General features: G+C 41.0%; 1 protein-coding gene across 1 annotated transcript in view; it reads left to right on the top strand.

The window, feature by feature from the left end:
- The window catches only part of LOC126251736 (arylsulfatase B-like), a 219,140-nt gene that overhangs the window by 120,052 nt on the left and 72,970 nt on the right, over positions 1-26,118 (top strand). The window contains exons 3-4 of the mRNA XM_049952344.1: positions 7,647-7,806; positions 21,563-21,786. Coding sequence (XP_049808301.1) covers positions 7,647-7,806; positions 21,563-21,786 — 384 coding nt within the window. The remainder of the gene's footprint in view (positions 1-7,646; positions 7,807-21,562; positions 21,787-26,118) is intronic.

The following is a 26,118-nucleotide window of genomic DNA, read 5'->3' as shown; positions in this document are numbered from 1 at the left end:
GCGTAGCGTTGCAGTTCCGACGCCCTCCTTGCAGCTGCGATTTCAGCCAGTGTTTGTTTTGACTGAGTGTGAACTCTACGTGTCAGCCTTGGGCTCTGAGTGTAAATGTCAGATAGTCGCTGGATAGCGAAAATTAACTGACGAACTGAATGCAGGAGAGGAAGAAACAGAAAGACATAGCTGCAGAGTTTGCGATTCCGGTAGGCACACCATCGACAATAATCAATTAGGACCGCATGATTACCACAGATTAAGGGACAGATAGGAAACCATAATGATGGGTGAGTTTCCAGATTTAGAAGAGGTTTTAGTACAGTATTTCCAACAACAAAGGAATAATGATGTGAACGTTGGAGGACTTAGTTTGAAAGAAAAGGTGAATTATTTGCAGCAACGTTGGGATACGAAACATTTCGTGCTAGTAACGAGAGGTCAGGAAATTTCAGGAAAAGACAAGGCATTGTTATTCGAAGCTTGAGTGGGAAAAGTGCCAGTGTAGTAAACAAAATTTGCAATGAATGCAGAAGATCCTTTAAGATTACGAACCAGATGCTGTTTTTAAAGCAAACTAACTTGGACTTCTTTACAAATGCCTTCCAGACAAAACTTTGAGTTTCCGAGGAGAAAACTGTCAAGAGGGCAAGCTAAGCGAAGATCGTGTAACCGTTCTGTTAGTAACAAATATGACTGGCCCAGAAAAACTAAAGCCACTTACTACTGGAAAACCTGAAATGCCGGTAAGTTTTTCCGTGTGTAAGTCGCTCCCTGTGGAGTACACTACGAACAATAAAGCATGGATGACTTCAGAAGTGTTTTCCAATTAGGTAAAGGGCTTTGATAGGAAAATGACTCTTGAAAATCGAAAAATTGTGTTTGTTGTGGACAGTAGCAGCGCTCACAAAATGCGTGACAGTAAAGTTTTTACCACGTAACACTTCGTAGAACTTGCAAACGTTAGGTCAAGGAACAATCAGGAACGCCAAAGAAAACTACAAGTATGCAGCGGTCGAAATGACAGTCCGCACAAATGGCGATGACAAAATGGTTCAAATGGCTCTGAGCACTATGGGACTTAACATCTGAGGTCATCAGTCCCATAGACTTAGAACTAAGTAAACCTAACTAACGTAAGGACATCACACACATATCCATGCCCGAGGCAGGATTCGAACCTCCGACCGTAGCAGCCGAGTGGTTCTGGACTGAAGCTCTTACAGCCGCTCGACCACTGCGGCTGGTCATTCTCACAACTATCAATATTTTAGATGCTGTGAGATTGCTGGGTAAAATGTGGAAAAACGGAAGGAGCAAATGATCGCCAATTGTTTCGGAACATATGGGCTTCCGACGACAGATGAAAAAGAGAAGCTGGTGGGTTTAAAACTTAAGAATATAGCTGTATCTCTGCTGCCTGCACTCTTTCATCTGTCAAAGCTCTCTACTTAATTCCTACTGCATGTCCATGGCTTATTACAGTTTGTCGTTCCGTAATGCTCCCTCCTAAATTTAAAACTAATAATACTTTGTGTATTAGAAAGTAATTATTCATAGTTGCTCTTTGACAGTTTCAGTACATCTTCTACCTGACTTCCGCTATATTCTGATAAACATTCATTCAAATAACAAAAGTTAAATTTCCATTTGAATTCGTTATCTTAATCAAAACATCCTTTTCACCTTCTGTGTCAACGCTACTTTACTCATTACTTCATCTTCATCCCTATTTAGATTACACACGTCAGGAGTTCCAACGTTGCCTACCACATTTCTTTTGTTCACCTTAAGACCAGAAAATTCTTACTTGATTTCTGTACTGTTGAGGTCATTTTATTTTTTATTTGAACAACGTATCTGAGCACATCATATATTTTTGATCCATCTGTCTTGTCATTTGTTTCTGCAATTTGGCCACTGAGTTAATTTTTCGACTCTGCTATGTGCCTATTTAGTCACTTATTTTTCTCATAAGAGTTTAGTATAACATTCTCGCCTTCACTTTGGTCTAATCTGCAATCATATCCCTCTCCGCTTTTTCTAATGCCACAGCAGCCTCTTCTTCAGTGACTGTACCATCGAAAGAAAAACAAGTTCACAACTTTCACACATTAAGAGTTTATAATTATCTAGACTTATGAAAGTCACTGAAGTTAAAAACAAAGTGCTTTATTTTACTCACCATTACGGTATCAATGTGTGGTACTCGTTGCAGTCCCCAACGCAGATCCCATCACTGTGCCATTTACTTTCATGAAACACTCATCTTCTTTCTGGTATTCGTCTGTACCTTTTTATTGCGCCGCTCGCTTTTCTGAAAGAAATATTTACTCACATTATTATGCGCACTCTCTCTAAAATAACGTTCCGGTCATGAAGCCACGATTTTAAGTTTCCTTCTCTTCCTCCAAGCTCAGGAAAATTAGGCTTCCAATTGGCACTTTTTGTTATCTTACTGGGAAAACTAAGTAACAGGGCCTTAATGTAGGAAATTTACTTAACTTTCCGAAGATCATCTTTGTGTGATTTGATTGTGAGAAATGAAACCAGGTTCATTACACAGATCATTAATCATTACAGTATAAACTGAGACTGACTGCAAATCAAAGACTAATTGTTGGGCGTATCTTTGGCGTAGGGAAGGTTTTACAAAGTAGCTAAGTACAGAGGAACTGCATTTTCAATAATGTGATTTTCAGAAGGCACGACCGAGGGAAGATGAATTATACAGGATGAGTCACGCAAGACGTAACACCCCCATTATTCCGTTGGCGATTGCACGTATCGACGAGCGGTGTTCGGCAAATCATAGCCGACTATGGGGCACATACTTTGGTACATTCCAGTCATCACAACGTTTATATTGACCGAGATAATGAGGCAATTACATGTTTTTTAAATGGGACGCTATACTTTTTTTTACCATCGTGATGTAACGCATGCTGCTATTGTGATTCAAACAACGCTTAAAAGACGCTGGGAAATATTGCACGATTGAAGGTCGAGGCGGTCGGAAGCGGCTGCAGACTGTAAACACGCCTCGCGCGACCCGCAGACGCAGTTGCCGTTCTCTCTGCATCATGCACGGCCTACACTACGTAGGTTAATCCTCATCCGCACTCTTTTAAGCAAAGTTTGAATCACAATAGCAACATGCGTTACATCACTATACGCGTCTTTTCCAGAGCGTTCGAATGATGGTAAAAAAGTATAGCGTCCCATTTAAAAAACATGTACTTGCCTCATTATCTCTGTCAATATAAACGTTGTGATTATTGTGCATGTACCAACGCATATGCCCCATAGTCCGCTATGATTCGCCAAAAACCACATGCCGATATGTGCAATCGCCCCTGGAATAAAGGGGGAGTTACGTCTTACGAGACTCACCCTATATATTTGTTTACTAATTATACTGTTTGGCTTAACTAATGACGATGTATTAAATAAATAATTGAATAATAAAATTATCCAATCATGGGTGGAAATTTTTGGTGTATAAAATTTTTCAGTTGTTCAGCTACTCAAGAATTTTTCCAGAAAAATGTTTTACAGTCGAAATATTTTATTAACTGCTACGTCTTTTAGTGACATATTCAGAAGAGTTTAGAAAAGATTAAGCTTTAAAATTCGAACATTCTTTAATTATTACAAACCCAATAATTGTGACTAAAGATAATTCTTCTTCAAGGAAGAAAAGATTTTCTTTATAAAGGCGGAAGTGAGAGCTTTCAAATAAGGTATACACTCCTAAAACGAATAATTACTTGCGGAGGCAGAAATGAGAGTTTTCAAATAAGGTATTCAATCTCAAAACGAGTAATTACTAGCGGAGTTGAAATTTTATGAGCCAGTGATCTTGTGAAGTACAAACTAGCTATTTTTAAACAATCTTCTTCTAAAATACTGGCAATCATGATTCAAGTATGAGTTGTTTCACAATAATAAAAAGTCAGATCGAAGGTTCATGACGGATTTTTATTGGCACCAAGGGCGTAGATATTCCTGTCTAAAGTCAGAAGGATTCGTCCCGTTCGGCATTATGAACAAGAGCCTGCAGTCAAGAACTGTTACTTAATATACAGATTTGTGTATTTTATGACGTTCTGGAACAATCTATTTAGTAGTAACTATCTTACAATCAGCTATAAATACATTTTTCTGCAAAAATGTTTTACGTGAAGAAACATATGCAAATGGAATATTTGTGTTTGTGTGTGTGTGTGTGTGTGTGTGTGTGTTTGTGTTTGTGTTTATGTGTGTGCACTTGCGTGCATATGAACAAAATGCACCTATCCATACCGTGGAATTGCTGACTATAAAGCTTTCTGTATTTGATACAATCCGAATTGCCACTGAGGTGGATACAGTACTGGCGAGTAATTTCATTCCACAGTCCCTGTGGCCCCACAAAATATTATCGTAAGCACTCTCCTAGGAAGTAACAGGTAGGATTGCGTTCACGTTATTTGGCAGATTAGGAAACAGGAGATCCTCGTCCAATACACTGTCCAGTAGATTTGGTTCTGAGTTGACTACAAATATTCACAGGGGTTCCGCTAGATCTGTCTCGACAGAATTCTTTATCCTCCCATGGACAGATAACCATACGCCTCACTGCAGCCAGCGCCAAGTATGCTCGTGCACTCTCATAACACGAGTAGATTTTTTTTTTATTTTGTTGTAGACGCTCTTGCAATGTGCCTTCTGATTTCCTTTGCCACCATTTGCTGATGTACCTTCGGATTTTCTTTGCCACTTTTAGTGATCTGCTTAAGGCTCCTCTGAAAGGCGAGCAAGTGATGGAAGGAATGTACCTCTCTTGTAGAAGCACTCAGGTATGAAAATGGGATGATATTTAAAAAATGAAATGAGACCTGGTTTCCTATAACTTGTCACTGAAAAAGTAATGCCGAATAACCGAATAAACGATTTATTCCAAGCACGTATTCAGTGTCTTCAGCACAGTGCTCCCTGGTTCGTTTGCTTTTCGTTACTTCAGTTCAGTTTATTGCAATAAATTCACTCTGTGCTCCTTGCCTAGAAACTATGAAACTGGCAACACAGTTTTCAGATTTTTATTTGATATTCACGTCTCACTTGTAGTAAAGAACACCCTTATTTTCTTTGCTCATTTTACTAAAAGCAAGTTGATTGTCGTGTTTAAAACATCGTTAGATATATAGACATTATTTGGTGATGTATTGGTAAGGCAGTCCACCCATGTACAGTAGAGGCGAGTATTACACCTAGGGGATAGTGTAAGGGGTAACAAACAACGCTTTGTACTCGGTGCTTCAGCCATGTGAATGATTTTAGTATCACATCAAGGAATGCACACTAGAGACATCCATAAGCAGTTTCTGCAATTTTCTGCAGTTTTTATTGTTTTTGGATATGAGTTTGTGTTTTGCTTACAAGGGGAGACCGCCAATTGTGAAATTCAGATTCGATTCATACTGCGCATAATAAAAGCTCATGGTCAGAGGTGTAATGTGGCAAAGCACAAAGATGCACTTCTCAGCCGTTGTCGAGAAAATCGACAGTTAAAAGAAACCGTTGCGGTGAAATACTCTCTACGATTAATAATTTTCTACAGCGTCGTGGCGCAGCGGTAAGCGCTCGGGTTCGTAATCCGAAGGTCGCCGGATCGAATCTCGCGCCATGCAACTTTTTTTTTAGTATTTGTTTTTGTAATTCATATATATATATATATATATATATATATATATATATATATCATATATATATATATGAATTACAAAAACAAATACTAAAAAAAATGCATGGCGCGAGATTATATATATATAAAATTCCCGACAATCAGTTGCATATAATCAGTTGTTGAAAGTCGTTTGTCGTGGAAAAACTGGCGACTTCGAATATCATTATGTTTTCCGCAAACAAAGTTGTATTTCACAAATGTTATTGTCTTCATAATGTTAACCCCGTATAGTTAACGGAAGACGTAGAAACGCTATTCCGAAACGAATACATATAGCGTAAGTCAAACGTTCGAATTAGAATAGGGACCCCACGAACACAAATTTGCTGCGGCAGGTATGAAATATTAACTCCGTTAGTCGCTCGTTACACTTGCAGGACAGATGTTGAATGGGCCGAAACGAGCAGCCGCATAACAGCGTAGTTGCCTGCTAACTTCGAAAGAAGGTAGATGCGGTCCCTGGCGCAACTTATAACATCGTCGAAAATCAGTGCGGACGGGAGAGCTTTGGTACACCGTGTTAAAAAAACGGAAAAATGGAGGCGGTACAATTGGAGAGCGATCCGCCTTCACCAACATGCATAAGCAATTCATTAATAGTTTATATATATATATATATATATATATATATATATATATATATATATATATATATATATTTGAATTACAAAAAAATAATAATAAAAAAAAAGTTGCATGACGCGAGATTCGATCCCGCGACCTTCGGATTATGAACCCGAGCGCTTACTGCTGCGCCACAACGCTGTTGAGAAGTTATTCATTCACCGCAACAGTTTCTTTTAACTGTCGATTTTTTCGACAACGGCTGAGAAGTGCATCTTGGTGCTTTGCCACATTACACCTCTGGCCATGAGCTTTTATTATGCGCAGTATGAATCGAATCTGAATTTCACAATTGGCGGCCTCTCCTTGTTAGTATTTTTAGGTAATTCACGTTTTACACATTTAAATTATGTATCCTACATTAAAGCTACATGGTTTATGTTGTTAGTTCTTGATCGAAATTTTATGGAGATTAAAATGCTGTATATTTTACAACCATTTATACATTTTACGCACATTAAGGCCCTATCTCACCGGTCGTGGATCGTCTTATACCTTGCAACAGCGGGAGATCTTACACCATAGACAATTTAGGCTTGTAAGTAAACTAAGTCTCTTTTATGTCTTGTCAATTTTACATGTCCTGGAACACAAATTTGTGTTGGTTTCCAATAGCTTCTATTTCTGAATGTTTTTAACATGTAAATAATTTTTGACAATACTACTACTTACTTTTGTTTCACTTACTGATTATTTGTGTGTGGTAGAGAAATAATGTAACAGATAAATTATTAAATGCAGTACTGACAAGATATCCTCTACTGAAACACTTTAAATTTCAATAAAATATGACCATGTTGTACCTTGTAAGAATTTCACACAACTGGAAAAACCTTTATTTTCGGGAGTAATAATTGTAATTTCAGAAAGACGTTGCAGTACATAAAAAGTGAATGCCGCCATTAAAAATGGAATAAGAATAATATCGTACTTCTGTTACAGGACTGAATTGGAAGATTAAGGTACAACAATCACACATGTTGGATCTCTTCTCAGTTTGGATCCCACGCGAACAACATTGACAACTTTTTTATCGTTACGAAAGTGAGCACATCGACTGTTTAGTAACAGGTCAACAGCTTTAAAGACGATCGTTACTGTATTCGAGTAACTATCGGTTTTCTTTCTAATTTGATGCTTGTATGAGTACGCTCTAGCTTTCGAAAGATTATCTAATAATAATTGTTTATGCTTTCAACAACCATGGTGAATATTGGTAGCTACGAACCGACTATGCACACATGTTATCAGTGCTTTGAAACTTGTGTGTGAGGAAAGCAAATATGTTTCATAAAAATTCCAGGGTTGGAACGACGTGAGCTTCCACGGCTCTGACCAGATACCTACCCCGAACATCGACGCATTGGCCTACCATGGGGTCATCCTCAGCCAGCACTACGTGCAGGCCATCTGCACGCCTTCCAGGGCAGCACTCATGACGTCCAGGTACCCAGTCCGCATAGGTATGTCCAGCACTCAACTAAATGAGAGGTTTCTTCTTACTTTGTTATCCTTATTGTCTTCCGTCTACAGACATGTTTTATGCACCTCTCCACGTTACTCCATCCGCTGTTGACCTCTTCATCTCTGCGTAACCTCTGCCGCATGCATACATTTGACCTGCTTACTGTATTCATATTTAGGTATCCCCCCCCCCCCCCTCCACGCTTCCCTACAACCACGCTTCCCTACATTACCAGACTGATTATTTCTTGATGTCTCAGGATGCGTCCAACTAACCAGTCCCTCCTTTTAGCCAAGCTGTGCCATATTTTCTCTCCTGTCCTTTCATTCAATACATCTGCGATCTGTCAAATCTTTCGTTTGTAGAACTCAATGTCAATGGCCTCTCTTGTTTCATGAACTTTCTATCGCCCATATTTCATTTCTGTACAAGGCTGCACTTAAGACAAATACCTTCAGAAACTGCTTTCAAACATTTAAATTTACATTCAGTGTTACCTAATGTACTGGCGTAAGTTGTCGCCAGCACACCTGTCGATAAGGATGTAGCATCAAGATCGATAGTATATGAAGATGGTATCAGTTCAGCTCTGCAGAATGAAATAATAATTAAATGAAGACCCTAAGCTGGCGACGAGCGTTGACATACATCATCGGCGACAGTTGAAAATGTGTGCCCCGACCGTGATTCGAACTCGGGACCTCCTGCTTACATGTCAGACCCTTTATCCATCTTTTTTTAGTTTCTTCTTGTTTTTTGCTTTATTTTTTCTTTTGTTTTTATTTGTTTTTAAATGACGCTCTATCCATCTTTTCTTCTACAAAGTTATCACAAATAGTGGCTAAATAGAAATTAATTAAGTAAAGGAAATGAATAAAATTGAAAATGTCCAAATGAAAATGACAGGATGACATCGCTGATAGTATAAATACAAAAGAAACATGCTCCTCTAGCAATGAAATGAAATTCAAGTCGGGGGCGACATCTGATCACCACCCGACGGTCGATAGAGCACTAGAGCCATCTGTCGACCCGTTCTCCAGACGGTGGCCTAAGACTGGGTCGTCTTCTCGAAGATAACCAAGTTTCCCGTAAGTGTGATCGATGTCTGTCTTGGCTTACTTTGTCTCATCTCTCACCCGTCATACCCCATCTGGTCAGCAGGTTGGTAAATGTCCGCCGCAGATAATTAGCGAAGTCTTGCCTATATTTCTTATTCTGTTGCAGCTACGCGTGTCCATCCAAGAGAAAATGCCAAAAATCCATTTTGTCCTTTTCCCATTCGTTGTAGACGTAACCCACAACCATTCCCAGTACCCATGTCACTGCATTTGTTTCATTGACTGGAAAATAAGATTCTTGGTGGAAAAAGGAGTGTGTCCGACGTAATTGTGTGAGGAAAAGGAACGCCAATATCTGTCGTGCGAAGTGCCACAAAAAAAATGGTTCAAATGGCTCTGAGCACTATGGGACTCAACTGCTGAGGTCATTAGTCCCCTAGAACTTAGAACTACTTAAACCTAACTAACCTAAGGACATCACAAACATCCATGCCCGAGGCAGGATTCGAACCTGCGACCGTAGCGGTCTTGCGGTTCCAGACTGCAGCGCCTTTAACCGCACGGCCACTTCGGGCCACAACGGAGCCGCCCCACTACATGCTAAACGATGTTCATCAGTGTCCACTGTTCCATAGTTTAAACACAATGGAATGTCTGCCAAATGAATCGCATGTCGCTGTTGGTTCGCTGCGAACTGCCTATATACCACCACATACCATGTTGATGGTACCGACGTTGGGAGGTAAACGTTCCGTATAACGCGCCATATGTGTCGCCAGTTCTTGTCTGGGTACTTCTTTTCCAGGGAATTCCTGGGACACCGGCGCAGTAATATTTGGTATACATCTCGCGTCGTCGGTAGTCATGTTGTTGGGAGGGCTTCTCTGACTAAGCTCCAAAAAGAAAGACTTGAAATGTGACATCTTCGGTGAATGGCTCACATTGACTGGGGGCACCATTGAAGTGGGAGCCAGTACATCGGCCAACGCACCGGAGATACTGCGAAATTGACCAGGCCACTGTCGAAAAACCGTACAGACGAATAACGCCCTTGCCTTTTCATATACGTTCTGCAGACCAAGTCCACCCCCTCCAGGTGATAGCGTAAGCGGTGTGTATTGGATCTTAAACAGTTGTCCCACACTCACGTAAGTTCCGAAAGTTTCTTGTATCCGCGTTGCCATTGTGCACGATAAAGGCAGGACATGCGCTACGTGTGTTTCGGTGCTAGGTGCACGTCAACGTAGGCGACCCTCTAGATCATATCCAACGCTCTTAATTTTTGTAACAGCACCATTGTCCGCATGAGCTTCAATATGCGTCCGTAGTTATCCGCTGCTGTCCGCTGCACATCTGAGTGGAATGTGACACTTAAACATTTTATGGTTTTAACTAACATGAGCGGGCCTTCCTCCCCCGGTCGTAATCCTCGATCATCATTCATGCAGTGTGACTTCTATAGATTAAGCACGCTTCTCGCCGCCACGGCACTCGCTCCAGTCGTCTTCGGAGACCATATAGGAGGGGTTCCAACGCCATCGCATACAAAAATGCGAAAGGAGGCAACCTTGACGAACTGACCGTGAAGTGACAATGCATTGCCCCGCCCATACACTGGGACCTTGGATCGCACGCCGTGTAACAGTCGCATTATCACAACATACTACTGCCTTTAGTATCCTATTTTCTGACCTAATTAATTTTGCAGCGCCTCATTTAATTCGATTACATTACATTTCCCTTGTCTTAGTATTAGATGTATTTCAAATCTTTCTCCAAGACACTAACATTTCGTAACAACTTCTATTGGTTTTCCTTTGGAGTCTGTGAATGAATTACAGTGCCACAGACAAACCCCAGAAGAAATCTTCTCCCTGACATTTAATTCATTACACAAATTTGTCCCTGGTTTCCTTTACTGACTGCTCATTGTACATAGTGAATAACATTGGGCCTCGGAAAGCCCAACGGTAGCGTCCGACCCCCGGGTCATGCTCAGTCGGCAGTCGTCACTGGACGTGGATGTGGAGGAGCATGTCGTCAAGACACTGCTGTCCCGGCCTTTGTTAGCTTTCGTGTCCAGGACCGCTACTTCTCAGTCACGTAGCTCTTTAATTCGCCTCACAAGACCTGAGTGTACTCTGCTCGCCAACAAAGCTCGGCAGAACTGGACAGTAACCAACCCCAGTGCTAGCAAAGCCCGACATCTCTTAACTTCGGTGATCTGACGGGAACCGGTGTTACCATTACGGCAAGGCAGTCGGTACACTATGCGAGTAACACATTGTCATATCCTCCTTAAAATGACGACCCCGTGAAAGGTCGGTATAAGGCCAAGAAAAAGGAGAAGAAGGTTAATTTCAACTGCTATTAGCCATTTTTTGTTATTCAGCAATTTTCAAATGGGCAGGTCCTTGAGTACATGTCACACCACAGCAGAACAATACAGTGAATGTGTACTGATAACTGAAATTTGTACCAGACCGGGATTCGATCCGGATTTCCAGTTTATTACAACAGACGCCTTAGATATTTGTCATATCTCAACTGCTGAAAACATACGAAATGGTTGAGACTACCATTTTGATGAGCCGGAGATCTGGTTTCAGGTCACAGTCCGGCAGAGATTCTCAATTGTCATTGTGTACTCTTTACATAGTAGCTTTCTCAATACATTTCAACGACAGGAACTGAAATCATTTCATATCATTGTACCGCCATCCGTTTAATCTCCATTTACCCATTCGTTTAATTTCAATGCGTTTAGTGAATTTTATCCATAAAACGATTGGAGCATTTACTCCTGGGACAAATCACTGACCACAGAACATGTTATCATTATTAATGGTGGGTGAGAACAGGAAATATGCTCAAATATGGAAGATTCTTGCTTACAGCTGTATTTACGATGCACAATTAGAGCCCCTAGATGTTTTATAGACGTAACACTCTCATGCTTAAATTTATGCCTGTGGTGTGCGTACTGTAAGACCTTCAATACACACACCATCAGATTATTTGACTTGTTGCTCTAACGAAGTAGGAAAGTGTCAGCAATACGTCTCGTGGTCTTATCGTGGCGTGTTTATCTTCTGCCATTAGGTCAGACGATAGAAATGCCACTTGCACGCTTAGAGTAGCAGATTGACTGTGAGCGACTTTAAACAGAACTTGATTAATTTTCACACACATTTATTAAAATAATAACAATTATAAACCTTACGTAACTTGATTCTGGATGCTATTTACAATTCACAATCTGAAGTTCCTTTGGTCTTGGTACGTTAATCTTATTCTGACATATCTCTGATACTTGACAAAGTGTCTATACATTTATCATCATGGCTATGTACAGGAATATGATAACCTTATTAGGCGCAGACTGAAACTTGACTATAGAATGGTACAAACTGATGCAGACTCCTACAGATTGGTGCAGACAAATGCAGACTGACTAATCGGAGGTCTGTACACTCGTTGTAATACCTCGTGCGTTCAGGTATCACTGCGCGAGTGTGATCCATGAGGAGAAAAGGTTCTACGTTAGCAGCAATCTCATTGGCTGCGTTACATATTAATACGCGGATCGGCGAAAGCAGAATTTGGACTGTCTCTAAGGCAGCGCCATCTCGTAGTGCGGAGACGGACGAGCGCTGCGCCTGTGCTGTTGTGCTTAGCGGGGCGCGCTCTAGTGGGAAAGTTGTGTACGCGCTGACTACGCGGAACTATGTACACAACGATGCCGATTATGTTATACGTCGCTGTGTTTGGTACAGTGGTACTTGTATGGGTGTCATACGAAATAGTCACGGTCTTACCTAGTGTGCAAACGGCCCAGATAAAGTTATACAGACACGGTGACATATGCAGGTCTCTTGCGGTTGTTCAGCGACTCAGTATTAGGTCTGCCAGTGGCTCCACAACCACGACCTGGTTGCTGAGGCAATGGCGGCTAGCGAAGTGGTACGTGAGACGTGCAGAAACAACGGCTGCCTTGTTATGTTGCTAGCCAACCGACAAGACTGATGATAGCAGCAGCCACGCTTTGCATTGTCATCTGCTGTGTAGGCTTCCGCCGCAACGCCTCCCACTTCTTTCAACATCTCGACATCTCAACTATCATCTTGGTGCTTCAGCTGATGGCCAAGAGCCGAACTGAGGTCTTTCGAGCCTCGAGCCGCAGGCTGAACAAACGCCAGCCTCCACTCACCGGCCGCCAGTCTGAGGTTTGCCACTGGGCAACATCGCTGACCACAGCTGCGCTGAATGTTGGCCTGCTCCACTCACTGCTGCGAGAGCTGAGGTGCTGGTGTTAGACACAGCATTGCGAATCAGCTTGCAATATGCGGCGAAGTAAGGTCGCTCATCACAGACTCGATTGAGTCCTACACGAGTGTAACAAGAAAATTATTGAACTGTACCATCCACCATTGGCTGCGTGGCATGTTCTGTACCTACACTGCACTTCTACTAGACAACCTCACGCTCAGACATATCTACTATTTCAAGTCGAAATCGTCCACACTGGATAAAGGAAACATTGTTCTATACACGTAAAAAGTATTATTGCGTGATGGGCTTCAGACTGGCCTTCGCAAACAAATAAATGATATGTGGCCAGCCACCGATGTAATTCTGCGACCGGGTACTGCAGTAGTGCTGTTGGAACACGCCGTTCTGCCATCACTGGTTGACTGGTTGGTACGTTGTGTTACATTGTCCTGTAGTCTTTGCTGCAATACGAAACTGATCAAGTTATGCAATAAGAAGAACTTATCAGACAGCTACTCAGAAACCAGACAGAAACAGCCCACAGCGTGAAACTCACTATTTATGCAAGTATATGCAAGCACATATGAGACGTAGTCAATACAGATTAGAAGGAAATGCGGAGTTTCATATCCAAATAAAATATCAAATGAATCCTTCTAATATATGACAAAAAACACAAACATTTCACAGAAGTCTGGTGAAAAACACAAACATGCAGTTCAACCAAACGGAAAATAGCCTACTCCATAAAAACTGATACAACATAATCCCAAGTTCATCATTCATACTCCAAAAGATGCATAAATGATTATCACAGGTAGAAAATGCATTTAATAATAAATTCTTAAATATAATGGAAATCATAGTGAGAAACAGTTTAAGAGCAAAATCAGAGCAGTATGTAGGAAATGTAACGCTCATAAAATTCAATCATATGAGCATATCACTAACTTCTCCTTTTGAAATGAAGAAAATTATATACTCTGTCAAAAACAAAAGTTCATTTGGTTTTGATGAACTTTCTAATAAAGTACTAAAGATTTGTTCCCATGTATTAAGTCCAGTCTTATCCGAAATATGTAATACATCAGTAACTCAAGCCATTTTTCAGAGAGACTGAAATATGCAGTTGTAAAACCCTCGTTAAGGAAGGTGATAATTGTGTTTCAGTAAGTACTGACCTGTTTCACTGCTGACGCCATTCTCCAACATTTTTGAGAAGGTGGTGTATTCTGGAGTAGTATCTCACCTTAGCAACAATAGTATAAGTATCCTTAGCAAATCACAGCTTGGGTTTCAGAAGGGTTGCTCTACTGAGAATGCCATGTAATGTCCACTCACCGGATTTTACAAGCATTAAATAGTCAAACAGCTTGAGTTGGCATTATCTGCGACCTCTCTAAGGCATCTGACAGTGTGAATTGTGCTAGATAAATTGACGTTTTAAGGGACTGGTGGCATAGACAATCAATGGGTGACGTCATATCTAACCAAAAGAATGCCGAAAGTAGTACGTAGTAATTCAAGCAAAATAGTCGAGGGACATAATTCTGAGTGTGGAGAAATCATACATGAGGTTCCCTAAGGTTCAATCTTATGTGCACTACTGTTCCTCATATATGTAAACGATCTTCCGTCTAATACACAACAAGCAGAATTAGTTCTATTTGCGCATGACACTAGGATAGCAATCAATCCAAGTATATGTACAGAAACTAAATAAATGGTAAACAACGTTCTTAAATATATCATTGACTGGTTTCCTGCAGTCTAACCCACAAGACACAGCATATTCGGTTGTGCACACCTAGCTGTACTATACCAACGATAAGTGTAGCACATGGTGAGGAAATAATAAAAATACTATAAACATCAAAATTATTAGGAGTCCATGTTGATGAGAATTTAAAATAGGAAAAAACATTTTGTAACTTCTAAAACAACTTAGCTCCGTCACATTTGCCCTTGGAATGATTACAAATCTTGAGGAGAGGCAAGTCAGTAAGTTGACGTATTTTGCATATTTTCACTCAGTAATGTCATTAGGAATTAAGATTTTGGGTAATTCATTTTTAAGAAAGAAAGTCTTTATGGCACACAACATGCTGTAGTAACAGAATATTTAGTCGCTCATGAAGTTTGTTTTAAATAATACACTACAATTCAAAAGGGGCAATGGCGTATTTCCTAGTTATATAAAGTGTCTGATAGACAGCACAGTAAAATTTGAAAACAAAACTGAGAAAATTTATCATTAACGATTTTATCATTAACGACTCCTTCTGTTCCACAGAACAACGTCTGTTACTGTAATGTGTAAATAGCGGTGCATAGGAATTACTAACTAATATCTGTAAAACTGTTCCCTTTTTTAATAAAAAATTAAAATAAAGAAACTTAGAAAAGTTCAGAATGTGACTGCATGTACAAATTAATTTGTGCTTTGAATGTAAAATGACTCATTCACTTCATTATGATCTGTCGTACAAAATTATCCATGGAACACGCAACAATAACTAAGTAATTAACCATAACTAAAACTGCATCTGATACCAAAAAAGTAAATTCTACTATAAAAGTAGCAATATATAACAAAATAAGCAAACTCATTGAAAAATGAATGGAAAAAAGAAAAGTTTAGGTCTAAATAAATACAGTAAATGACACAAACATTATACAATCTGACACAAACACATAAAAATCCATAAGTAATAAACTGTAAAGCAAACATAACACACAGTAGTTAGGAAGGCAGACAAAGTCAATACATTATGCATAAAGAACTAAAAGGAGTTCATAGTAAAAGAAATGAAGTACTTGATGCTAATAACATTCAGAACAAGCTAAAAGACACAAAAATCAGTTTCAAAGTAAAATAAAGGAACATCTAAGGAACACACATTTCCTCTTGTCAGAAACAGAAAGCAATTTGATCTTATGCATAAACATTTAACAACATAGCAAAAAATACAAAAAGAAGGTAATCAAACGTGTTGTATGGTAAACTCTGTATAAACAGTCCAGCATGCAACCTGTCGCAAAACTATTAATACTGATTAAACAATGTGCCTATGGAGAAATATTTCCAAAAAAACAATAATACTAGCTGAAGAACTAAAAGCCACATAACTGCCTGAAGACGCGTAGTTTTAATCATACAACATTTCCAGCATCTACTCAAACACACCTACGAAAAAAGGTGTAAAGGAAATCCAAAATTAATTTGTGAAACATAAAAAATTTGAATACACAGAGATTATTGAATTCATAGACCTTCTCCAATTAACTCCAAGTTAAAATAATTAACATTTAATGACATTGTTTGTAACCACCCACATGGCTTAGTATTGGGATCATGTATATCTGGTATCATAGCTTACATAATCATAAACCACTGCTAATGAAAATTAGTGCCAAAAACATAGTAGACATTCCAAATTACTTCATTAGCCTACAGCAAAAAGATATGTTTACAGTGGAACATTAACAACACAAAAGCATCAGTTCAAATGGTTCATATGGCTCGGAGCACTATGGGACTTTTGAGGTCATCGGTCCCCTAGATCTTAGAACTACTTAAACCTAACTAACCTAAGGACATCACATGTATCCATGCCCGAGGCAAGATTAGAAACTGCGACTGTAGCAGTCACGCGGTTTCAGACTGTAGCACCTAGAAACACACGGCCACTCCGGCCGGCTAAAAGCATCAATTACCTGGTCGTAAATAGCATGAGACACAAGAACACCTGCACCTTATAATTTAAGGGGAAAAAATAGTGACAAACCCCATAGTCCATGCAACCTCACGTACGTAAACCATGCATAAGCAAGCAGCATACATATCAGCGTTAAAAATGGCAACCAAAGTACCTTTGCACCAAGAAAACATGGAACAGGAAATAAAAATAGTGAAACGGATTTCAGTTGTCAATGGTTTACACTTCATTAGACAAGGTGAAGAAACACGTAGACACAAACCACAATACAGAAAGAAAAGTCAAAAATAAATTCATAGCAAGACTTCCATATATTGGTACACAAAGAAGATTGCAAATATTTGAGAAAACCACAAAGTAAAAATTGTGTTATCTACATGTAATGAAGTAGAACAAAATCTTACACATAACATTAAGTATAATTATGACAGATAAGAAATAACACGGCAGAAGTGCTGCATGTTCTACCTAGGACATACAAGTTGAGAATTCAACAACAGGTATACAGAGCACATTAAAATCTACAGACACAACAGACACACATTAGAAACAGACACAAATTTACACAATCCAAGAGACACGTTCGGTAAAGTAGGGAAACGTATCAAAGTACTCCACCGACTAAATAAAGACTAGAAACGGAGCTATAAGAAGAAATGAGATATGTTCACACTTCAATTAAATCTAAAATAAAAAAAGAAAATAAATGGAAAAGTCGAAAGTGAATCAGTAAAGTCCTTAGATGCATGAAGGTATACTTAAATAAAAGCAGTGATACGCAGAAACAAGTGCCATCGAATATACACGCAAATAATGCTGCATATTATTAACATTTATATCCTCTGTATGAAAGCATATTACAGTCTGTCAACGACCTACAGTGTTATCTCTGCTAACTACATGCGAAAACATCTTTGTAACTGTTTGTTTATGTGTGTGTCCTATATTCAATATGTGCTGTGTACAGAAAATTTTGTGTGATGTTTAATATGTGTAAACTTCTACAGAAATCGCTATCAAGGAAATTATAAGCAGAAGATTTTTTCCCAAATTTTCCGCCAAATTTGTATAAAGTTCGATGAACATTTATAGAATTGCATAATATTTATATTGCGATAAATAACAAAGAAACAATAATGAAACTCTTACACAGAAAACATCACAAGTAAATAACATAGAAGACTGAAAAAGGATTTGAAAATGGGAACCATTTCCTGAAATTCGTATTCGAAAAAAAAATTTCGCAGACAAGCACGATTTAGTTTTTGGTTGCAGGGCTGACACCGCCTGAGTCTTTGAGTCACTGGGCGGAGATGGTGTTTGGAGCAATCGGCGATATTTCGCGGCTCCAGGCGATGGACAGAGGAACTTCGCCGTGTTCCGAGCAAGTTGTTGATTGCAGAACGTAAGCGTCAGCTGTGGATGCATCTCGGTGTTTTAAAGGTCGAAGCAGTGACTTCGCGAATGGAATTTGTGACCCGCCAGTGTATCGTGTGCAGTTGACACTTACTGGACGAGCTACCTGACTCTGAGCACCGAACGTAGATGTGTTTGACATTTGCCTATAGGTGTACTGCTTCGAGCAGGTACCATGAGATGATGTTACAGTAACGTTGCCCTCACAGGTCACAGCAGCGGAGGCAGCCACAAACATTTGAGCCCTGTCTAGGGGTAATGCAATTAGACGGAATACGGCAAGAAAATGGTTTTCTCGTTGTAAGGAGCATTGTTTTCACGTTAGTGACTCCCCACGATCAGGAAGACTTTCTGGGTTTGATGAGATTCACTTACACTCATTAATCCACAATGATCCACGACAGAGTACTCGATAAGTAGCAGTTGTGATGAAATGTCACAATTCCACCACTGTGCGATATTTACAATGAGGAAGCTTCAAAAATAAGGTGTATGGGTACCGCTGCTCTTAGCCAAAATCGCTAAAATCTGTAGGTGGTGACATGAGCGTTTCTTCTTGTTCGACATCAATTCGTTCGTAAAAAACACAGAGCATTCCTATCCTGTATTGTTACTAGTAACTAGAATGGTGACTTTATGCTAACTTAAGAGAAAGATAGGAATGGTTGAGCACAAACAATGTGGCAACTGCCCGTACAAAGACCTGTGCGCATCCACATAAGATAATGTTATGCATCTGCTGAAACAGTACGGTGTACTGTACTACGAATTGCTTCCCCGAGGTGTAACCATCACTCTTGACATTTACTGTCAACAACTGAGGCGTATTGCAAACGCAGTCCAAGAAAAACGACCAGGAAGACTGCGTGAAGTGATGCTACTGCACGATGTTCCCCGCCCCAATTCTGTAAGACTGACGAAATAATCTATAAGTAGCCGGTCTGGGAAGTCATTCTGCTACCACCTTATTCACCTGATCCTGTAACCTCGGATTTTTGCCTCTTCCGCTCCCTATCGAACAAACTTCAAGGAACTTCGTTTCCGGATGAAAATGCACTCCGAACGTGTCTCGACCAGCTCGTCGCCTCAAACCCACGTGATTTCCGCAGTAGCGGAATCGAGAAGTTGCCCCAGCGTTGGCAGACTTTGCGAATAGTGAAGGAGAATATATTATTGATGACTAAATTCTCCGATATGTGTATCTATTATGTTTATTAGAGTAATGGAAAGACGCTAAGATCTTTCCATCAGTCTGATACCTCTGTTTCCATAGAAATTGTTGTTAAGTGTTTTGCTTTACGGGACAGCCTAAATGCCGCATTCTGCCTTGCACGTTTAATGCGGCTAAACGTTTGAGAATCAGTTATTATTAAAATCTATGTAAACTGAAGTTGTTGCATTTTGTGTCATGTGGATAACAGTGCATTGTTTGAGGTGAGGCCTTCGGTGGTTAATTATGATCTAAAGTACATATGCTAATGAGGACTGATTGTTTACTAGTCCACATTGTAATGAAACCTGGTTGATATTAGTAGGAACCAGGTTTTGAGTAACACTGTTCAGGATCCAAATCGGAAACAACGAAGTTTCACTGTAAAGGGAAGTTGTGATTTAATAATTGTCTAAAGTTTGTTAATGGTAGCTCAAGTCGATCAATTAAATCTATCATTTAATCCTGCTGTCCAGAACGGACACAATAAATGAAAAGAAAATTTTAACTGGTAGCAGTAAAGTTGTTGTTGTTGTGGTCTTCAGCCCAGAGACTGGTTTGATGCAGCTCTCCATGCTACTCTATCCTGTGCAAGCTTCTTCATCTCCCAATCCCTACCGCAAACTATATCAACCTCAATCTGTTTAGTGTATTCATCTCTTGGTCTCCCTCTACAATTTTTATCCTCCGCGCTCCCCTCCAGTACTAAATTGGTGATCCCTTCTTCTAGTCAAGTTGTGCCACAAACTTCTCTTCTCCCAATTCTATTCAGTACCTCCTCATTAGTTATGTGAACTACCCACCTAACCTTCAGCATCCTTCTGTAGCACCCTCCATGTCGAAACCTTCTATTCTCTTTTTGGCTATTTATCGTCCACGTTTCACTTCCATACATAGCCACACTCCGTACAAATACTTTCAGAAAAGACTTCCTTACACTTGCATCTATACTGGATGTTAACAAATTTCTCTTCTTCAGAAACGATTTCCTTGCCATTGCCAGTTTACATTTTATATCCTCTCTACTTCGATCGTCATCAGTTATTTTGCTCTCCACATTTACTACTTTAAGCGTCTCGTTTCCTAATCTAATTGCCGCAGCATCACCCGATTAAATTCGACTACATTCCATTATCCTCGTTTTGCTTTTGTTGATGTTCATCTTATATCCTCCTTTCAAAACATTCAAAACACCGTACATTCCGTTTAGCTGATCTTCCAGATCCATTGCTGTCGCTGACACAATTACAATGTCATCGGCGAACCTCAATGTTTTAATTTCTTCTCCAAGGATTTTAATTCCTACTTGAATTTTTCTTTAGTTTCCTTTACTGCTTGCTCAATATACAGATAGGGGATAGGCTTCAGATAGGGGATAGGCTTCAACCCTGCCTCAATCCCTTCCCGCCGGCCGGCGTGCCGAGCGGTTCTAGGCGCTACAGTCTGGAATCGCGCGACCGCTACGTTCGCAGGTTCGAATCCTACCTCGGGCATGGATGTGTGTGATGTCCTTAGGTTGGTTAGGTTTCAGTAGTTCTAAGTTATAGGGGACTGATGACCTCAGAAGTTAAGCCCTATAGTGCTCAGAGCCATTTGAACTCCCTTCCCAACCGCTGATTCCGTTTCATGCCCCTCGACTCTTATAACTGCCATCTGGTTTCTGTACAAATTGTAAATAGCCTTTCACTCCCTGTATTTGACGCCTGCCACCTTCAGAATTTGAAAGAGGCAGTAATGTTATCAATAAATAAACCCATCTTTTTTACAATTAGAGGCTTTCACTGATCATTTCCGACGGATCGAATCGTAAAATTGGTCTAACTATATAATAAATAAATAAATGTGTGACTAGGGCCTCCCGTCGTTCAGATCCGTGCAAGTCGTTCGATCTGACGCTACTTTGGCGACTTGCGCGTCGAAATATGTATTGCTAGTTTCCCTTGACCAAATCAAGCTGGAAACTGGCCTTAGCAACAGCCAGCTCTAGTAGTTGATTCTAGTCTATAACTGCTAAATTGTAGACATCAGTACTTTGTGCCGCGCTTAGAGACTGGCGTAAATATTGTGTATTTGCAGGTATGCAGGGTGTGCCAATATACGCAGCCGAACCGCGCGGCCTTCCCGAAGGCAAGATCCTGCCGCAGTACCTGAAGGAACTGGGCTACGTCACCAGGGCCGTGGGCAAGTGGCACCTGGGCTACCACAGGGTGGACCTGACGCCCACCTATCGCGGCTTCGACTCCCACCTGGGCTACTGGAACGGCTTCGTCGGTTACTACGATTACATCCTGCAGGCCGGGGTGAGCAAAGACATCTCCTTCTTTCCTTGTGCCTTCGTCTCCAGCATAAGCGTAGTTTCGGCACGTTGTTGATGGATTTTTCATGATTAATTTAAATGATAGACGGATGCCCTTCCTGTCACCAACCCATTACACCACCCCCTCCCTCCCCCCGGCCCATCCCCCCCCCCAATCCGCCCAGGACGGAATGTGTAAGCGGTTCTAGGCGCAACAGTCTGGAACCGCGCGACCGCTACGTTCGCAGGTTCGAATCCTGCCTCGGGCATGGGTGTGTGTGATGTCCTTAGGTTAGTTAGGTTCAAGTAGTTCTAGGGGACTGATGACCGCAGAAGTTTAGTGCTCAGAGCCATTTCAACAGCCAGCTGTCTGCGTGTGGTGTTATTCATGTGAAATTGAGTGAAAGTTTACTAATTGTTTGTGAATCGTGTAATTGAGGCAGTACTTGGGTAACAGTCAAGTGTTCACGTAGTAGGATGTGGGAAACCACTTATGAAACTATCCAGGCTGGGTGGTACTCTGACCGCCGTCGTTAATTTGCCGGGAAGATTTGGTGCACATCATGGTTCCAGAAACGAGACTTTCAGATGCACTGTTATCTGGGTGCTTAAAATAAAGAAGGGCCTGATATATAATAGTGCCTAGCGCCCTCGTGCAGTTTTTATAAAACAAAACTGGCACAGAAAGTATTTTATACACTTTCAGACAAGCAAAGCGACTTGTATCATCTTTCCTTGGTGTGGATGACGTAAGTTTGGATAACTACATTATGAAGTGTGAAATATTTTCTTGTCAAATTTCATTTTGCGCACCCCACACTTTCTGTGGAAGAGGTGATTCTAGTTTGGATTTCGGATGTAATAATTGTTTATTTATATATGTTTTTATTTCAAGATTTGGCCTTTCAGCCCGGCAATATCTAACTAGGTATCCGTATACTAACCGGTTTTGGTGAGAAACTGTCATAACACACTAATGAGCATGTGAAAAATGTAACATATTTCCCTCCCACGTAGATTCCAAACAAGCATTAGATCCGTTCTACGTATATAGTTCATTATAGTTCTGCTGATTTATAATACAAACATTAGAATCAACAATCTACTCTCATTTACACTGAAAGGCTGGAAGACGTATCTACTCCTTAAAAACAACAGCACAACGATAACAGCAGGGCAAGTTTGAATCGAGAGTGGCCTATTTCATGTGGCCAGCTTAACACTTCTATGATTATTTTCAGCTCTCAAACCACTTTTATCGCTACTCAGTTCAGTTCGATACGGATTTACCTCCAAAGGCAGCAGCTGCTATATTTTAAATCTGATCTACATGGATGACACAGCCCACACCATTGTGGAGCCAATACCAGTTTGCACAATGCCTCGTTGACAACTTGGCTCGTCTGCTGCCATAGCCCATTAATGCCAAATTTCACCTCATTGTTGTAACACAGTGATTTCTGCGATTATTTCACGCAGCACTGCTTGCCTGTCTTCTGTCACTGACCACAATACGCAAACAATTGGTGAGAAGTAATGCCCGAAATTTGGAATTCTCGGCACACTCTTGAAATTGTGGATCTCGGAATATTGAATTAACAAAAGATTTCCGAAATGAAATGTTCCATTCTCCAACTACCCAACTACATTCAGCGTTCAGAGTCTGTTAATTCCCGCCCTGCGGCCATAGTGACGTCGGAAACCTTTTCACATGGAACACCTGAGTTCCAATTGCAGCTCCGCCAATCTACTGCCATCCTGTAACTTCTGTACGCGATACTACCGCAATCTGCAAATCTGCCTGTCTCTATCCCACGACCTCATTGTAATCGCGTATATGAGCGACTTTTTTTCTCACGAACTGCTTTCCTGTTCTAACCTCTTCCTCTCAGAGTAGCACTTTCACCGTATTATTTGTTGGATGCATTCTAGTCTCTGTCTTTCCCTACAGTTTTAACTCCCTACAGCTTCGTATAGTACTAAGAGTGTTACCCCTGTTCACTTCACACATATCCTATTACCCTGTCCCTTGTTCTTCTCAGTCTTTTTCACGTGTTTCTTTCTTCGCCGATACTCCTAAGAAACGCTTCATTCCTTCTCTTATCAGTCGACCTGATTTTCCACGTTCTTCTGTAGCACCAAATTTCAGACATTTCTGTTCTCTTTTGTTCCGGTTTGCCCAAAGTCCATGAGCCAAGCTCATACAATGGTGAGATCCAAATGCACATCCTCAGAAAATCCATCTATGAAATTAAGACCTACTATTGCTACACCACGAATATGTCGTGCTACAGACGCGAAATTTAACCGACAGTAAGAAGATGCTGTGATTTCAAATGATTAGCGGCGGTAGCGACACCTACAACGTGCTGACATGAGGAAAGTTACCAACCGATTTCTCATACACAAACAGCAGTTGACCGGCGTTGCCTGGTGAAAAGTTGTTGTGATGCCTCGTGCAAGGAGGAGAAATGCGTACGTTCACGTTTCCCACTTTGATAAAGGTTGGATTGTAGCCTATCGCAATTGCGGTTTATCGTATCGCGACATTGCTGCTCGCGTTGGTCGAGATCCAATGACTGTTAACAGAATACGGAATCGGTGTGTTCAGGAGGGTAATACGGAACGACGTGCTGGATCCCAACGGCCTCGTATCACTAGCAGTCGAGATGAAAGGCATCTTATCCGCATGGCTGTAACGGATCGTGCAACAGATGGGGACGTTTGCAAGACAACAACAATCTGAACGAACAGTTCTACGACGTTTGTAGCAGCATGGACTATCGGCTCGGAGACCATGGCTGTGATTACCTTTGACGCTGCATCACAGACAGGAGCGCATGCGATGGTGTACTCAACGACGAACCTGGGTGCACGAATGGCAAACCGTCATTTTTTTGGATGAATCCAAGTTCTGTTTACAGCATCATGATGGTCGCATCCGTGTTTTGCGACATCGCGGTGAACGCACATTCGAAGCGTGTATTCGTCATCGCCATACTGGCGTATCACCCGGCGTGATGGTATGGGGTGCCATTGGTTACACGTCTCGGTCACCTCTGGTTCGCATTGACGGTACTTTGAACAGTGGACGTTACATTTAAGGTGTGTTACGACCCGTGGCTCTACCCTTCATTCGATCCCTGCGAAACCCTACATTTCAGCAGCATAGTGCACGACCTGTACGGGCCTTTCTGGATACAGAAAATGATCGACTGCTTCCCTGGCCAGGACATTCTCCAAATCCCTCACCAATTGAAAACGACTGGTCAATGTGGCCGAGCAACTGGCTCGTCACAATACGCCAGTCACTACTCTTCATGAACTGTGGTATCGTGTTGAAACTGCATGGGCAGCTGCACTTGTACACGCCATCCAAGCTCTGTTTTACTCAATGCCCAGGCGTATCAAGGCCGTTATTACGGCCACAGGTGGTTATTCTGGGTACTGATTTCTCAGGATCTATGCACCCAAATTGCATGAAAATGTAATCATATGTCATTTCTAGTATAATATATTTGTCCAATGAATACCCGTTTGTCATCTGAATTTTTTCTTGGTGTTGCAATTTTAATGGCCAGTAGTATAATACATTTCTCTTGGCCAGGAATGCCCTCTTTCGCTGTGCTAGTCAATTTTATATATCTTACTTGCTTTTCCGAATAAATACAACATCCGTAAGTATTTGGACCTCCAGAAAGGAAGACAGCTGTTTCCTAAAGCCACGGCATCTTGATAACATTCACCTGCAAAAGTCGTTAAATTTGAAATGTTATCTAAGCTGCAAAATCTTCATCTCCATTAACAAATGCCCTCAGGTGACAAAAGTCGTGGGATACCTCCTAATATCATGTCGGACCTCCTTTTGTCCGGCGTAGCGCTGGAACTCGACTTGGCCTGTACTCAACAAACCGTTCCCTGCAAAAATATTGAGCCGTACTGTCTCTATAACCGTCCATAACTGCAGGGTTTTGTGCACGAAATGTCCCAACGATTACGTCCCATAAAAGGTAGACAGTACTCATCTCGGGCAAGCTGGGTATCCAAATAATTCGCTCGAGCTGTTAAAAATGTTCTTCAAATCAATTTCCAATAATTGTGGCCAGGTGACATGGCGCACTGTCATCCATAAAAATTGCGTCGTTTTTTGGGTTCGTGAAGTCCACGGATGGCTGGAAATGGTCTGGACGTAACCAGGACTTAGTTCGTTACTGTAAACACTCCTACGGAGCAACCAACAGCTTGCACAGTGCCTTGTTGACAGCACGGTCCATGGCTTCGCGGGGTCTCCGCCACACTCGAATCCTAGAAGCAGCTCTTACCAGCTGAGTCCGGG

The sequence above is a fragment of the Schistocerca nitens genome, chromosome 4, assembly GCF_023898315.1.
Source record: "Schistocerca nitens isolate TAMUIC-IGC-003100 chromosome 4, iqSchNite1.1, whole genome shotgun sequence".
Taxonomy (NCBI): Eukaryota; Metazoa; Arthropoda; class Insecta; order Orthoptera; family Acrididae; genus Schistocerca; species Schistocerca nitens.
This window is presented reverse-complemented; position numbering and strand designations above follow the sequence as displayed.